Below are 14,279 nucleotides of genomic sequence, written 5' to 3' on the forward strand. Positions count from 1 at the left end.
ACACGAGCCCAAATGTCCTGCTGTACCCCACCCTTCTACCCAGGTCACCTTATAAATTTGTTGTCTGGCACAAACTATGCTCCACTATCATGAACCATCATATTTTCCCCACCAACTGGCATAATGCCTTAAGCACACATCTTACACTAGTTATCTGCTTATGGATGTGAGCTGTATTTTCCAAAGGATGCATTTCTGTCAGTTTAACTTATAACTATCTGTTCCCATTTTCCACCTTTCCTCCAGAAGGATGCCCCTCTCTTACTGAGTGACCCATATATCGTCCTGACTCAATTCGTCTTACAACTCATCATACCAACACCTATATTGCCCTTTCACCCCTCTATTGATTGCATCCTACTTCTGACCCTTCCCTCCCACAGTCTACCAACCACATGGCAAGCCTACTACAACCCACCCCCCTTTTATTACTTTCGTAACCCAGCTCAGTACTTCCACCCTGCATATTCTGTGTATCTTTGGAGCTTTCAAACCCTGCATCATCTTTTCACCAAATCCTGCCATACACCATCTCAATCAATCCCTCTGCCATCTAGTCTACCTCTCGTCCTCCACCCTAAAAAGGTCTATGGCTCCCTAACCTTCTGGTTGCAAACCGCAATGCAAATATTAAGCATCTTCTGCCATGCCTCTGATGCCTCACAAGCAGCATCTGGAAGTCATCTGCCCTCTCCCTCAGATGTACTACAAACTGCCTCCCTTCTCAATCCAACCCCCTCAGTTCTCTTGGAGATTCTGTATCATACATGCAAAAATGAATGTTGTGTATTAAAATGAGCCAATTTTCTGCTTTTCTACAATAGACCAGGCTACCTTCCACACTTGGATCTTTATCCTGATTCAGGCACTCCTTTAAGCTAGTCATTATGCTCCCTCATCACTGTCTTGCTCCCTTTCTCTAAGTCTCTGTAAATAATCTCAGTCATAACCTTCTTTACTCTCCAGTAGGAGCTCTTAGCACATACTCTCCCACCTGTACTTGAGCAATGCTCCTTAAGCTATCTGACCTCTCTCTTCACTGCACTGACTGAAACCAAAGCAGGTCCCCTTCTCCCAGCCTGTGTCTTTCTTTAACCTCCATGAAGTTCAGCAGTAATGCCTCATTTCTTTCTTCTTTTCATTAAGTCCATCACTCTTCCCAAGCCCTTAGCATAGCATTCCTTCATCCACACACCTGTTTTTGGCCAGTCCGTTACTACAATAGGCCCTACCACAATTTCCCTCAGCTTAGTAATGTTGATTTTCTCCATCCTCCTCATTTCTCTTTTCATGGCCAAATCTGCTAGTCTATACAACTGCAATGTTTTCACTTTTTCATTTTTCATCCTACTGCACCCATAAGCTCATCTGTGCAATAGCTACTGTTAAAATAGGTCTGCAAAGAGCAGACATCCAACATCCCCTCCCTCCAAAGTTCAAAAGATTCACAATCTCCTTCTGCCTATTGCTCCTCTCTTTCCCTTCCAAACAATCTTGTCATACTTCTGAGTTTTGGCCAATGCTATCCTGTAATCAGAAAGGAAAGTGTGGTATGCTAAATATAGCACCACTTGTGACAGGATCTTCACTCTCACCACCTTTCTTTTTCTTTTTAGTGACAAAAATCTGCTCAACCATTTTGTAAAGTAGGCCTCCTGCCTTCTTTTTTAGTTTTAATCATCTGTCCTGTGCAATTTCTTCCACTCTGTGGTAATTCTAATACCCAAATATTTCTCACTTCAAACATTGGTAATGGACTTACAACTCTATTTCCTCTTCCAATTCATATCATAGACTTGCACAGATGGTACTGCAGACTAGATTCCACTCCAAAATGGTGACCAATTTCCAATATTTCTGGTACCAACCCTCCCAAATCATAACATGCAGTAAACCACAAGTAAATTTAACAAACTTGTGGGACTCTCCCTTCTTTCCTCACTAAAAGATTGTGTAACATCTAGGCTAATCTATTTACAACAGAGTCAGGGGCAATGGGCAAAGCTGATAACTGCATCACAAACCCATTCATTTTTTCATAAATCCCCAACTAACCAAAAGCTGAATCCAAGGGAACCCTGCTGTTCTCCAAACATCTACACCCCCTCCCCCTATTAAAGGTGTTCCATGGTTCTTAAACTGTCAGCTGACTCTGTTGAAGGCTTTTGGAATGACAATTAGATCCATTCCATCAAGCCACTAATTAAACTTGGGTGATGTGGGCCATAGTTACATAGTTCTCTTACCAGCTTACAGTATCCTTGCTTTTAACAAGTGGGGGAGTGATTGTACTACAGTTGCCTCTATTGTTCGAACATCAACCAAACCTCTAGCAAAGATGGCTTGATCATCAGCTGACTCGCAAATGCTCCAACATGGCTTAGACCATATTAACAGTTGGTGCAAGGACAATGGTCTCAAATTTATTTAACATTTGTTTACTGGGAAAGTCATACTGGGACAGAGCCCGTTTTCAGCAGAGGCCCGGGGAGGAAACTCTCCAGATGCATGTCTCTGGAATGTGGGAGGAAACCATAGCACCCAGTGGAAACCCACACAAACACAGGGAGGACATGCAGACTCCGCACAGAAGGCTTCCCAGCCGAAAATCGAACTGTAGAACCTCTTGCTGCAAGGCGACAACACTAGCCACTGCACCAAATTAAGTGTAAAAAAATGCATCATAGTTCATTTTGGCTAAAAAAAGTTTCACTTACTATACAGGAGATCCACCCCTCCAATTAGACACTGTTGTAAGGGATTTGGATACTCTTGTTGATAATTCCTTATTTTACCATCATGTCTCCACAATAGTTTAGAAGGCCTTTTGCCTGACCCACCTAATTTCCAAGGGCATCTTCACTAGATCCAAAGTCTTAATCCCCTTTACTCATACCTTATCAGACCCATTAATGAATATAAACATCCCTTTTGACATGGATTTATGTAAACATATCACACAACCTGCAAGACCTCAGGAGATTCATAACTAAAAAGATCAGTGCCATCAAAAATCTTGGTTATCAGGAGACACTGGCAGCCTTTTTTCTTAGAGACTCCTCCATGAAAAAACTATGGCTAGCCTTTCATGCCAAGATCGATCGAACCTTATTTGATCTTCTATTCCTTCCCAGAACCAACGTTACATCAAATACTTTGCTAAAAACTAAACCCTTGTCAACAGATAGGATACGTTGGTGGGATGGATTCATATCCCACCATATTCCTCACCTCTAGAACAAACTTCCATTTCATGTCAAGCAGAGAAGCACCCTTGTCACCTTTTAGATAAATTCAGATAACTGGATGGATTAGCCTCAAATTCTCTCTCTGTCTACCTTGTCTTGCTGTCCTTGAGATTAGAGGAAATTTTTTAATAGGGTTTTTTTGGCTAGGCTTGAAATGGTCTGCAGACTGCCTGTGCAGTGCTTACCTATGAACATATTCTTTTTCTGGTTGATCTGCTGCAGAACCAAAAACAGTTTGCTCATTTCTAACAACTACACACACATCACTCATCTCCATCATTTGCACTTCCTGCCTATTGGCTCCTTTGAGCCACAAAGGAATATTCCCCTTCAGTTTCAAAGTAGAAGTGAATTTAAGCACCAATAATTATAGCTTTGCCATTCGATCTTCAGCACCACCAGAAATACCATATGAACAATATCTCCATTTTTTGTAATGCTGCTTGGAGTCAAATTATCTTTTGCCGGACTAACATTGAAAATGCTTTCCCCATCATTACTTCTGCCTATACACAGAAACCCCTTCCTCAATGCATCCTCAAATATTTTTTTCCATTCTGCGCAAATGTCACTTGAAGATAAAGCGGTAAAGCTTTCCTTGGGGTCAAACTGGCACCCTAGCCAATGTGCTTGATCTGATTAAATATTCAAAGCCTCTAGCCAACTCTTTCAAGTAAAAACTTTACAAAATTCATGATGTACACTCCTTCCTCCCGTTCTCTAAAGCACATCACTTGAACATTTTCTTTCATGCCCCATTTCCAGTATCATCTTATTTCTCCACCAGAACATCCAGCAATGATTTTTGCCTGGCTATCGTTCTCTCAAGCAGCCTGCTGTACTGGTCCGACCCTCATTCTACTTCCTATTGAGAACTTCCTTCTTCAGTGAGCCTGGTTTTGCCCTGACTACTACTACTTTATTCCACAGAGCACCAACAGCCAGTGATAGACATGTCTAGTTTCCCCGATAACATAACCCAATTTGTCTTCCATGTCTTGTGTCAATAGCCCCTTTCTCACATTTGCAACTAATTATGAACTACCCCAGGACGAGTCTCAGACGTTTGTCCAATTCAGCTGTCTCAACATTTAACAAACCCAACTTAACATGAGGTGAAATTCAGGGTACCATGTTGACTAAGGCTCACTAATGAAATTGCAGCTGGCAGGTTGACCACTATCCTTCTAGATTTAGTTAGCTCTTCTACACTACGCAGTTCCCAAGAATCCAAAATATCATCTATAACCCGACATACCTTCATCGGTGTCACAACAGCTAACCATGGAGGAAAAATGGAGGCACCCAACATCCTCCAAGGTTCAAATGATTGTAGAACTTGGCATCAGCCTTATCACCTAAAAATACTACCATTTACAGAGGAGGCCTAGCCCCAAGTACACCTCCCTTGCATCTGAGGCAGATATGCAACTAAGATAAGAAACTGCTGTTACTTTCCTCAGTATAAAACGTAAGTTGTAACAAATGCCAAACGCATTCTATCCTTACCTGGCCATCTGCTTGTATGCTTCTTCTGCAACTGCAAAGATATGAGGGTCCATATCACCCATATTTTGTCCACTATATGCATAAATGATGTCCTCGCCATAGATGTTCAACTGTTCATAAGGGTTAATAGCCACCAGAACGATACCTGCAGTAAGAAAAAGCAATAGCAAAGTTAATCTACATGAAAGAAGACAAGGTCAAGAAGTGCACCAAATATCGCTCAAGTACAAAAATAAAAGTGCAATCAAGTGACTGGTGCTCCGAGTATTCCATAAGAGACATATTTCTTGCAAAGATACAGGTAAACTTACGACAGAAGGGCTTGAGGTCTGGAAAGGACAGTTTATTTGCAAATGCTTTCAATTATGTGGAAGACTGGAATATTTTGAAGCTGGAATAAGAGAGTAACCAAATATTTAAAAAATGATAAACATGTTAAACGACTACTGTAAAATGTATATAAAAGGATAACTACTAGAAAGGTATATATAAAGGTAAATTATTTCAGAATGTTACTTAGAAGCAAATAGAGGATTACTAACTTGCTTATCACTGTGTGTATGCAACTGTCTGAAAAGATTTAAAGCTAGGTGCATTAGGTTTCAAGGCTTTAAACTTATTTTCCTTAAATATTCAAAATAAAATTAAAAAAAATGGTCAAACAGATACATCGATAGCACATAAGCATGGGTCCATCCTTATACTTAAACAAGTTAGAGATCTTAGTTCATCAGCAGCCTTTTTTTTTCATCTGCACTGTCAACCAAGTAATGAACTTGGATATGTCCTACAGATTTTTGAAATTTGTTCTTCATTTTTACTTTACAACCATCACAACAGATAAACCCCATTCATATATAGATTTACCGCTATGTAGTGCGATCTTGGAGATTTAAATAGTGGGGGTGGGGGGGATTGACCCCCTGCTAGCACTTTTTTTTTCTTCACATTTTCGAACATTCAAATGGTCTCAGCCATATGAAAGTCGAACATATATATATATATATATATATATATATATATATATATATAGAGAGAGAGATATAGATATATATATAGATATATATATATATATATATATATATATATATATATATATATATCTATATATATATAGAGATATACACACAAGCATACATACATACATGTGCGGGTGTCCTGCTTAAACACAAAAATATTTCACTCCTAAGATTGCACATAACTGTTAAGCACTGATTTTTTTCCATAGGTAAATACTGGGCCATCAGTCTGCAGACTATTACAAGCTTAGTCAAGAAGCCAAGGTCAGAATCAAACACTGCACCTTGTATCTCTAAGGTAAAAGCCTTAACCATCAAGCCAACCCTAGACCACCTCTTTTAAAATAATTCGTACTCTACAGTCAAAGCCAGTTACCTGTAAATGCATTTATCTGTAATAGATAATTTGGATTCCAAAATTGTGATAATACATGCAGTGGACTGACTCAAAATATACTGAAGGCCTTCATAAGTGCATAAATGAGATGGCAAGCTGCCATCTCTTAGCATCAGTCAAAACTCAATATGCATATGTGGGGGGAATTGATGGTGTAAGCACCATATGCAAAAATATATTTTAACCAACCACTTCAGACAAGAATGGATGCTTTTGCCAAAGTCCTTCTTAAATTTACTAAGGATTACATTTCATTAGTGTTTCTGACCTGAAAGTTATGGAGTTCTCTTTTCCAAGATGAAATTTCTCAAACACCACACTTATATCAGGGCTAAAGAGAGCATCAAAGATGTGGGAATTATTTCAGACCTAGTCAAACAAAATTAAAAAAAAAATGCTCATGTAACAATATACAATCACCAATACTATAGGCAAAAGCAGCTACCCTTCACAGTGTCAGTAGGGTGCAATTCATGAAAAGAATACGAATCATTAGCATACTGTTATAAACTGGATTGGTCAATGGAGTATACCTGTGTTTGAGTCCGACTAACATTGGGGTCACAGCGTGAACCAAGTACAGAAGTGTAATAGGGGAAGCTAGATGGTTTAGTAAAGTACTCTTACTACTTCCATGGGGGAAATGGGACTAAACAGGTTTCTTAAATCATCACAGGAATTAACAAGGGGGTAGGAAAACTGTTCCAATAATAAAAGGACTGCCAGTGTGTAAATTAGGAGTCCAAGGTGTTTAATCTTTGACAGTAGACATCCAGGTTGCTCCAGTTGCTGAAAGTGTGTGCGCGTGGGAGAATACTGTAAATGGCATGTGTGTGCGTTTGACAGGGGGGGTAGGAAGCAGCAAAGACAGCACAGATGCAAGAGTGCAACTACGTGTAGGTTTCTGAAGAACAGCAGCTACTGTCTGTCAGGATTACTTCAGTCACTGTTGTACAGGCATCGGCAAAGGGATCTGATCGTTGACTGTGTATGTAAGCTATAGAAAGGGTTGCTCCAAGTGCTCACTGCTGGGGAGGAGACTCATTCAATGATCACCAATAGTGTGTGTGGGGGGATGACAATCATGACAGGAATTACTGGAGGGGTGGAAGAGGACACAACCAACAGGATGAGACGGAAGGTATCACAGGGTTCAGATCACTGAAAAGAGAAAGTGGAAGATGGAAGATGTTGACTGCCAGTGGAATGCAAGTGTGAGAGGGTCTTCTCGGCTGCTGGGTTGGGTAGAGTGAATTGATAGCATCAATCACTAACAGGAAACCAGGAGAGATGGGGTGGCTGCAGCTCACTGCATTGATGGGAAACAGAGCAAGGAAACACTCTTGTGCAGCATCCAGCTCGAAGGTCATCAGTGTCATCAGACTATCATGAAAAGGTCTGCACATAAAGATTATTCAGCAGATCCTGCCAAACTGTCAGTTGTGATGGCGTTATGTATTGTATATTAATCCTGTATCTCCAAATGTATCCTATCTTTATTTTTATCCTGCTATGTAGTGTAATTTGCATTGCCTTAGCATAGAAGCAACAGGTGTGTGAACAGGCAGGGGGTCGTTTAAACCAGAACTCACCAAGATAAATATTACACCTGCTGAAAGTTTGGAATGAAGGGCTTGTACCACTGTGGAGACATGGTGGTCAAAGATAAGGCTGGTGTCAACCTGTTTGCCCAGGTCTCTCACCGCTGGGTGGGAACTTAAGGTGTTGCTTTTGATATGGTAGTTAGAAGGAACACCGCCCTTACCAAAAGGGATGACAATACATTTTTTGCATTGAGTTTAAGGCGATGACATTGGCACCAATCATTAGTCTAAGACCCTCTTGTAGTATGTCAACATTTGGAGATTCTATGACCACTCCCAGTTTGCAGTCATCAACAAACGGTCAGCCACAGATTTTTAGTTTTTGCTTGTACTTCGGAGAAATAGATTCCAAACAGCAGAGGCCCCAGAACTGATCCCTGTAGAACACTACTGGTTACAGGTCTGCTGTTGGAGGTGGAGTCCCCTAATTTTGACTATATGGGTTCTATCAGTGAAACAGTTAGTGACCCATCTAACAATACAAGGGTTGGTACGTTTCAGTAATGCCAGAGTGGCGGATAGTGTTAAATGCCTTGGCTAAGTCTAGGTAGGTTGTATACACATATTTCCCTTTGTCCAGGGCCTTGGTGACTGTCTCAAAGAAGCCCATCAGGTTTAACAGGCATGATCTGCCTTTGACAAATCCAAACTGAGTAGGGTCAAGTGTTTGGAGATTACTTATATCTTTGTTGATAAGGTCCATGATAATTCACTCCATGACCATGCAGATAAGGCTAATCGGGCTAATAGGTCTATAATTCCCGGGGTGAGGGGAAACACCACCTTTGTGCAAGGGAATAATGGTGGTCATTTTCCATTCAGCTGGGACAAAGCCCGTGCTTAGACTATGAATGAAAAGAGTACCCAATAGTGTTGCTAATTCTTGTTGAACCCCATCTAGGATGCAGCCTAGGATGTTATCAGGTCCCACAGATGCTGTGTTTTTGGCCTTAGAGAGGGCATCTACAACCTGCTCTTTAGAGATACAAAGTAGGGAAAAGGTGTTAGGGATGTCATGGGGTACATGTGGTGTGGACAGGGGAGTGAAGTTTTCACAGAACCTGTCTGGCAACAGGATAGCTGTGTCTACAGGTTCACTGTATGTGGTATCAACTACCAGTTGAGCACAAATCTGGGCCTTACCTTTTAGGCTGCAGATGTAACTAAAATATGCCTTATGGTTGTCTTTAGTTGAGGAAGCTAATTTGGATACATAGTTTGCTTTGGAGGACTTCACAAGAAGTCTTGTTTGCTTGTTTAAACTGAAGAGGGAGTGTTTCCAGTTTAGGGCTCGCTCTTTCTTATTCTTGGCTAGCAATTTCTTCCCCTTATTGTAAAGCCTGTTAATGGCAGTTGTCAGTCAGGCAGGTTTGCTCTTCCTTGAGAAGCTTGTTTTAGTCCTATCAGGTAGAGCTGAGTCAATGCTTTATACAAGTGTTTGTATAAAGCATTGGTGTAGAACTCTGCATAGCTGCCAGTTCCATCTGAGGAGGGAGGTGCAGTGAAGCTATTTATACCATCCCATAAGAGGTTATAGTCTGCTTTGGAGAAGCTTTTAGTTTAGTTGCTGCTAAGGGGGAGGTCACATGATAGTTGCTTCAAGTGAGACTGATTTGTGGTCAAATCTCACCAGGGAAGACCTCACAGTGGGGTGCTACAGTGGTTCCCCATATTGGTAATCTCCAGATACAGGATATTGGCACACCTTGTGGGGGTGTCAACTAGCTGGTCCAGGGCACTGGAGTTAAAGTCAAGAAACCTTTGGGTAAGAGAGTTTGAGCATGAGTAATTTACCCAGTCAATGGATTGGTCATTAAAGTCACCCAAAACCATGGTGTTTGGATGTATCTTGATATACTCAAGTAGATCCAAATAGGAGAGTGGCTGTCCTGATTCATGGAGGGGGTCCTGTAGCTGACAATGACTTGAATAGGTATCCTACCAACTTTAACTGCACCTGAAGTATCTCCAGGAAATCATGCTGTTTAACTAATCTGGACATGTATTTATCTTTAATGAAAATTGATACACCACCTCCTTTAGTTTTCATGCCTTCAGTTTGTGGTCTAAACATGTGGAAGGAGGTGTAATACTGTACGGCTGGGGTGCTCTCCACAGCCTTGAACCAGGTATTCATGACTGCACAAATATCTGCATCTTCCAAGGCGAGGACTACTTCTAGTGAGTGCAGTTTTGTGTTAAGACTCAGTGTTTAGAAGCATAACCTTCAGGTTGTTTTTAGATGGAGTTTTTACATCAGGAATTTTGTCCCTGAGACACTGCTTAAAAAAGGCACTATGGGGGTGGCAAGAGCCTTAGCCAATAGCCAAAATCCTAGGGGTGACAGATAAATACCATCTCTGGAAAGGCATCGATGTCAGTTGATCATGTCATCCCATGCAGGCAAATACTGGATCCCCTTAGAATAACACCAGAAACTAAGCAGATTATTGAAGTCAATCATTTTATTTTGCATTGAGGCATCATCCTAGGTGAAGGTAAATGCTGCTTAAGGCTAGGGATGTACCTGCCTGAGACACAGTCTGATACCTCAGTCATGTCTCTCTTCATATAGTCCAGAGAGTTGTGTCTAAAATCGTTCACACCAACATGGACTTTGACAGAGTCATAACACTACCTCTTGTTGGGAGACTTTAGTGCATGTGTGATATGGAGTATCCTGGCACCTGAGAGACGGCCGGGACCAGGACCTTTTCCTTACCTAGCCTGGTGAGAGGGACATCTGTGCGTCTCATGATGGAATCACCTATGACTAATGTTTGGTTTTGTGATTTTGCCTTATGAGCTATTATATGCATTATGTTCTGCAGAGAAAGTATTGTGTGCATCATGTTTGTGGTGGTGAAGTTTGTGGTGTTTAGGTAAGTTTCTGGTGAGGACCTTCACATATGTAGGTGTGTGTGATGTGAGTTTGGGTGGAGTTGGAGGTGAAGTGTGCATGTTGACAATCAGCTCACTGTCATATGTACCAACTGGGGTGTGAGAGCATGGATTAAAGGTTCTTCACATAGATGCATCTCTCACATGTTGAGTTTGTGTTGACTAGGAGTAGAGGGTTACCGATGAACATGAGGCAGATGCTACACTGCCTCAGGATGCCCATGTCGACCAAGCTGGCTGGAGAAACTGGGAAATTCTGTCCATCCATAGTGTTAGGTAAATTTATATGGTCAGAAGAGGTCACACTTGGGAATGGCTAGTGGGTGAGAGGCTGTGTTGGCACCTCTGAGGCTAGGCTTAATGTACCAACTGATAGCACAGCAGAGCCACACAGACAGTATTAAGCACAGTTTGGCAGATCCATGCATAACTACCACTCATATGTTGCTTCAGACAGCCTCCATCAGATGTGCAGTCACATGTATACCAAACCTCCTCCCTCTCTAAAACGGGCAAATCAGCTTGTGACCACTCATATCCAAAACCCTGGCCCACCACTCTACCAAGCAGGACACTAGTTAAATCTGGCTTGCAGGGAATGCAATAAGAGCTTGATCTTTTTGTACCACACAGCAATTATAAGGATTTGATAAAAGCATTTGCTTCTTTGGAAAGTTTTTCTACAACATAACGCAAAAATGCATTCTGGGGTAAGGAATGAAAAAGACAATTAGCAGACAAGCTCCCTACAGTAAATTATGCAAGAACTTTTCTACCCCCCTCTTTCTTTTAATATCTTTTTTACCATTTGTGCCAGTCAACCATCTGAAACAAGGGCAAGTGTCCTTCACAGCTCAATCATCATAAAGGGAGCCATGCGTGGGGATGGCTTCCTCTATGATACAGCCATCTGTGGGAATTCTCTAAGGGCTAATTGTTCCTGCCTTAGACAGGCCCAGAGTCAAAGGGTAGGTGTGTAATAGATATTACAAAGGATATCTTATGCTTCCTAGAAGTCCAGAATCCCTGCAAGGAGACACTACCTTCATGTCTCCTATCTCTGCCTGGGTTTTTATGATGGCAAAAATAGACGCACATCTCAATATCTTCCCCTTGGACAAGTTGCATAGGCAATATGTTATCAATCCAGTCCCTCCTTAACCAGCTCCTTGCAAGTTCAGGTCACTAATACTATTATTTTTGTCCCTAATTTACAGACTTTTTTTTTGGATTAGTTCCTAATTTAGGAAGTAAAAGTTGTCAGCTAGGAGCTGCACCTGCACAAATACATTAGTAATCACTCCTGGATCAAACTGATGCCCACTTGAAAAAAGTTAGTGCCACAGTTTATTGCACTTTAAACCGACATCGTTTTGTTCATTTTTTGAAGGTCATTTATGTGATGCACTCACTATAACAGCAAATATGCTAGCAACAGGATGCTTGCTGCGGAGTACCATAACACTTGCCTTTTTTTGCCAGACAAAAGTCAAAGCAGACGGCCCCCAACTCAGATATGTCCACAAAGTTGAGATTTACACAAAAAGTATAAGTAAATAACAAAAAATTCTTGTTTGAATGGAAAACAAACTTTTTATTACATCCATGTTAAAAGTCCTTGTTACCCTGGCTCAACAGCCTTCTAGGTGGACTCATCTCTAATAATGCTACCTTCATGTGCAACAAACACATCCAATTTTAATATCGGTTGTTTGAATCCTTCTCTGTGATTTTGAAATCATTGCTTAGAAGACCCATTTGTTAGAGTTTTAATAAATTATAACATTTTATTAGCTGAAAGTTGAGAGAAAGCAAACTCATACCTGCAGTATTTTTCTTTTTGTTCAGGTCTTCAAATTATTTCTCAAGTGGTTCCAGATCTGAATTAGTAACCAACAGCTTGGATTTATCACCAAGTATAAGCCTTGTTCATAGATATGTAGCCAGCCAGATACAAGTTCCAATAAAATCAGCAATGTCATAAGTGCAGTTTGAGAGATTATCAGTAAAAGAAAACAGCTGAAAAAATTGAATGTCAGGATTTGATAAAAAGCCAGTGACTTGGCTTATAAGCTCAAGAAGTAGCGCGTCTCCATGCAGCAAATATCAAGTAGCAACCAAATGAATAAAAAATGCTCACGTAGTGTTCTTCCAGTCTTGGTAAATCATCCAGTTGATGTTAAATGACCATCAAGGAGCAGATACATTTTTTGAACAAATTAAAACTTTTCTTTTTAACACACTCCTTGGTCAATTGTTTCTTAAAGGAAAAAAGTACAAAACAAGTTCTGCAAACAGTACAGAGCAGTTTGTTGAGTAAAATCAAAACACAAAACTTCCGGATAACAAAATCCTTTCTCCATGCTAATGTTTTTTTCTTATCAACTGATTGATTTACCAAGAATGGGACAACACTACATGAGCATTTTTGATTAGGTTATAAGCTTACTACAGTAAAATAAATATGAATCCTCAAGAGTCTGGTAAATGGAGGCGGTTAATGGTTACATCCAGAGACCAGAAGTCATGTACTTAATTTTACTTATTTATCCTCTTGGGCCTGCTAACTACCTGGCTGCCTACCTACAATCATGTTCTTTTTGCTCTCCTTTATAAGTCAAGAACTGTAATATGGCTGCCATCCAGGAAGTCATGAGTGGTTTTATGTATTTTAGCCTAACCAACTCCATAGTGAACATCCACTTCCAGTTATGTGGTGGCTTGGCTCTACTTTCTACACAGTAGACATCGAGGTTGCTCCAGTTGCTGAAAGTGTGCGTGCATGGGAGAATACTGTAAACTGTGTGTGTGTGTGTGTCATCCCCACACACATGCAAAGACATGTTCCTACGTTCATTTTTAGCAGAGACCTAATGCACAAATGCAGCTTTGCAGAGATTGACATAAGGCCCGAGTCCATATTGTACACCCATCCTCCAAACAGGGGGTCAGCTTTGAAGCAGACCATACTGCTTCTGTACCCAAGACAGATGAGTAAGTATGGGGCACTTGTCTCCCTGGCCAGCTTCTGTAATGTCCAGATTGCTAATCAGTCCCTAACTGCCTCAGCTGTAGTCAGAGGCTTTTACTGCTTTGAATCACAGAGGTGTCAAAAAGCATGCACTTCTTTACTCAGACTTTTTAAAAGTTTTGGATTCCTTATCAGAAAGGAGATGAAGATAAATCTACATATTCTCGACTAAAAAATCAATTAAATAATGAATTCCAAAAAAATGAAGAAAAATAAGTTTGGATGATATTGAGTGGACAACTTTGATGAGCACAATAATGTAAACAGAAAATGATCACAATGCATATTAACTGCTTCAGTTTACTAAACCTACAAGAAAAATTATCTGAAGGGGCATCTACTGAACCTGAAAGAAAAAGTATCTGAAGGGGAACAAGGACTGTTTGATTATATTTTTTAATAGGATTGTCTAAGCTGGACGTCCCTTCTAGATTGAGCAGAAACATTAAATGACTATCAAATAATTATGGATAAAGACAATATACAGGAAATTGTAAGAACCTTGTTAGTGTAAAGAAAAGTAAAAGCCACTTTATACCCACAGAACAGTGCTGCAAACCGAAGTACAAG

At 40.6% G+C, this 14,279-nt stretch overlaps 1 protein-coding gene across 1 annotated transcript in view; it reads right to left on the reverse strand.

Annotated features, from left to right (window-relative positions):
- LOC122787918 (unconventional myosin-Vb-like) overlaps nt 1-14,279 on the reverse strand; it is a gene marked incomplete at its 5' end in the record, with an annotated part of 1,807,467 nt that overhangs the window by 1,730,280 nt on the left and 62,908 nt on the right. The window contains one exon of the mRNA XM_044054844.1: nt 4,758-4,902. Coding sequence (XP_043910779.1) covers nt 4,758-4,902 — 145 coding nt within the window. The remainder of the gene's footprint in view (nt 1-4,757; nt 4,903-14,279) is intronic.

Source organism: Protopterus annectens, chromosome 13.part0 (assembly GCF_019279795.1).
Source record: "Protopterus annectens isolate FY-2018-M chromosome 13.part0, PAN1.0, whole genome shotgun sequence".
Lineage (NCBI taxonomy): Eukaryota > Metazoa > Chordata > Ceratodontiformes > Protopteridae > Protopterus > Protopterus annectens.